Genomic DNA, 3,531 nt, shown 5'->3' on the forward strand with positions numbered 1-3,531 from the left:
ATATATATTGTAATTTTTTCTCAAAAAGGAGGATCAGGATGCCTGATTCATTCATGGCGTTTCTCTAAACAAAAAAAATAATAATAATAATAATAAACATGATCTTTTTATAAATTGACTTTTTTACAATAGTTTGAGCATAATTTGAGCTCGCGCGCGCGCACACTCTCTCTCTCTCTCTTGCCCCCACCCCCTGAATGAGAACAATAGAAGCCACAAGTTTAAGCTCAATCTTATACTCAATCTCCTATATATTACAGAAGCTTGAGGTCAAGCTTAGCTCGGTTTGTTGGCTTGACTTGAAAACTCGTTAAGCTCCTCAATTAACTTAAAGTATATTTAAAATTTAATTTTAATTAACATAAATAATACATTTTACATCTTTAAATTAATTCTATATTAAAAAATAAAATTTATAAAAAAATAAATTTTAATTTAAAATTAAGAAAAGCAACTCAACAATCAGATCAAACTCGAGCTTTCAAACGAGCTCAAGTAATCAAGTCGAACTCGAACCTATAAATTTTTTAATGCTCGAGCTTGAGCTCAATAAAAACTAAACAATGGTAACTCAATTAGATAAATATTAAACTTGACTCGACTCTACTTGCTTACACAACCCTATATAAGCTAAATTATTACGTGCTGTCCCCAGACTATTCGGAGGCCAACCAGGACGCGCAAAGTCGCCCCATACATAATGGTAAACAGCGACGATACATAATATATTAATGACGTAAAACATCTTAATTAACCTCCAGACAGAGTCCAGTAACCACACATAATAATTTCTCCCTATATAGATGTATGGATCAGAAATATAAATGCTATTTTGACCGAATTAAGAGCTTTAAATAGGCAACATTGATGATGGATGCTTCAGTAAGAACAACGCAAACCAATAGCATCTTCCTGTTGCCTTTTTTTCTTAAATTACATTAGAACCCAAAAAATTTCAGGAAATACCAATAATTTTGTATGCACCAACAGTGCCTGTGGCATGTGTTTGGGATAACTTTTGAGCTTTTTTTTTTTTTTTCAAACAACAAAAATAACTTCATGTGATTATTATTTTCTTTTTTACTTCTTCACTGTAAAAATCTACTTTCTATAATAAAGAGTAGCTAAATCATTTTTTTTTCGAGCAACTTCATAATGAAATTCATAAAAAACCTATAATTGTCTCAAACATATTCTTAATCATCAAAGCCTTCACATTTATAGGGCAGATTTACATAGGTCTCTTATTGTAAGTGCCTTTGAAATGTACACGTTATTAACAGATAAATCTCAGATTATTAAATAAATAAATTATGTGGTAAAAATGTAATTAGCTGACATTTGTATTTCTCTGTAAAGTCTATTTATAGACTGTCTTGTAACCGGGTAGAGCAACAAAATGAATATACTTTCTTTGCTTCATTTCCTGTAGCTGTTTCGTGCTTTTGCTTTGTCCGAAAGTTATTATCAAGAACCCAATTGGTTTCTACATGGTAACAGAGCAGGCGTTCAAGAACGGTATAGATGGCGACTGTATCCTCTTCTCAAACGGAGGAACAAGCTCAATCCGCTCCGCAAGACTCTCTGGTTCTCTCATCTACCCTCAAGTTTGTGGTTTCTAACCTAAAATCTATTGTGCAAATCCAGCTCTCAGCTGAAAATTATGTTGTTTGGCGATCTCAAATCGTTAAAGTTTTTCGTGCTAACGGGTTTGAATCATTTCTTGATTCAAAAAATCCTAAACCATCCCGTTTTCTTTCTCAATCCGATGGATCTTCATCTTCTTTATCCAATCCTCTATTTCTTCAATGGTTGCTCTCCGATCAAAACCTATCCGCTGCAATCTGCTCTACTATTTCCGCTCCCATCTTGCCGTATATTATTCATTTGGATTCTACGGCCTCTATCTGGGATACTCTTGAAACAAGATTTCAATCCACAAATCGTTCCAAAGTAATTCAACTAAAGAATGAATTACACAACATTTCTCTCAAGAACGCTTCTATGACTCAATATCTTGCCGATATCAAATCGTTAGTCGACAATATTGCATCTGCGAGCTCTACTGTGGACACTGAAGACATAATCTTGTACATACTTAACGGATTACCTTCTTCGTATCAGTCGTTTAAAACGGCTATACACACTATGCAAACTCCTATCAGCCTTGACAACTTATATGCTCTTTTTCTTAGTGAAGAAATCCATGTGGCTTCTGAGGTATCTCGCCAGCAATCTGCAACTGATTCAAGCACGGCTCTGTACTCTGTGCGTGGTCGTGGCTGTCGACTTCGCGGCAAAAGTGCAAATCAACAGACCAGTTCGCGTAACTCAAATCCCAACGCCTCTACGATTTGCCAAATTTGTTTAAAGAAGGGTCACAGTGCATCCTCATGCTGGCATAGACTTAATCAGAATTACAAACCTTCTTCGGTTAACAATAACAACACAGCTCTTGTCGCCGAAAATTCAAGAAACACGACAGAGTGGTTTCTTGATTCAGGGGCTTCTTCGCATCTCACAAACGCACTTGAAAACCTTTCTGTTTCAGCTCCATATCGGTGTTCAGACACCGTCACCATTGGTGATGGAAGCTCTGTAGGTATAGATCATTCCGGTACAGGTTTGCTATCTACACCCAATCGAAAGCTTTTACTAATTAAGTTATTTCATACTCCAAAGCTTCAATATAATTTACTGTCTATTTCTAAACTCACTAAGGACAACAATATTTCTATTGTGTTCGATCCTAATGGTTTCATTTGAAGGATTTGAAGACTCAAGAAGTTCTTCTTCAAGGGCCATGCCGTAATGGCTTATATCAAGTTCAGACTATGAAGCCATCGTCTAATCATCTTGCTTGCTCTACTGCCCGAACTTCTACCTTTTCCTGGCACCACCGCTTCGGGCATCCGAATAATACCACTTTACAGTTTCTTGCTTCTACTAATCCGCAATTACACATAGATTTTAATAATTCCTGTATGCAATGCAATATTTCCAAAGCTTATAAAATGTCTTTTGATACTTCTGTTAACCGTAAGAAATATGCTTTAGAACTTTTACATTCGGATATTTGGGGACCTGCCCCGTCTGTATCTGTACAAGGTTTTCAGTATTACGCTATTTTTGTTGATGATTGTACTAGATTTACGTGGCTATTTCCGTTAAAACATAAATCTGATGTTGCTCAAGTTTTCTTTACATTCAAACAATATATCGAAAAATATTTGTCTCGACCTATAAAATGCATTCGCACCGACGGCGGAGGTGAATATCTCAGCCACACGTTTACTGAATTTTTAAAGACTCATGGTATAGTGCATCAAATATCGTGCCCCTACACCCCGGAACAAAACGGAGTTGCGGAAAGGAAGCATCGTCATATAATTGAAACCACACGATCTCTTCTTCATACCGCACATATACCTTATACCTACTGGCCCGATGCCGTTCTCACCGCAGTTTACCTTATAAATCGTTTGCCTTCCCGCAACACCAAGAACTTGTCTCCGTTTGAATTATTGCATA

At 36.3% G+C, this 3,531-nt stretch overlaps 1 protein-coding gene across 1 annotated transcript in view; it reads right to left on the minus strand.

Annotated features, from left to right (window-relative positions):
* Positions 1 to 699, minus strand: part of LOC110093444 (adenylyl-sulfate kinase 3-like) — an 8,437-nt gene extending 7,738 nt beyond the window's left edge. Inside the window, exon 1 of the mRNA XM_020818334.2 lies at positions 643 to 699. Within this exon, the coding sequence (XP_020673993.2) occupies positions 643 to 699 (57 nt within the window). The remainder of the gene's footprint in view (positions 1 to 642) is intronic.
* Positions 700 to 3,531: the final 2,832 nt, after the last annotated feature.

The sequence above is a fragment of the Dendrobium catenatum genome, unplaced genomic scaffold, assembly GCF_001605985.2.
Source record: "Dendrobium catenatum unplaced genomic scaffold, ASM160598v2 fragScaff_scaffold_3, whole genome shotgun sequence".
NCBI classification, from domain to species: Eukaryota; Viridiplantae; Streptophyta; class Magnoliopsida; order Asparagales; family Orchidaceae; genus Dendrobium; species Dendrobium catenatum.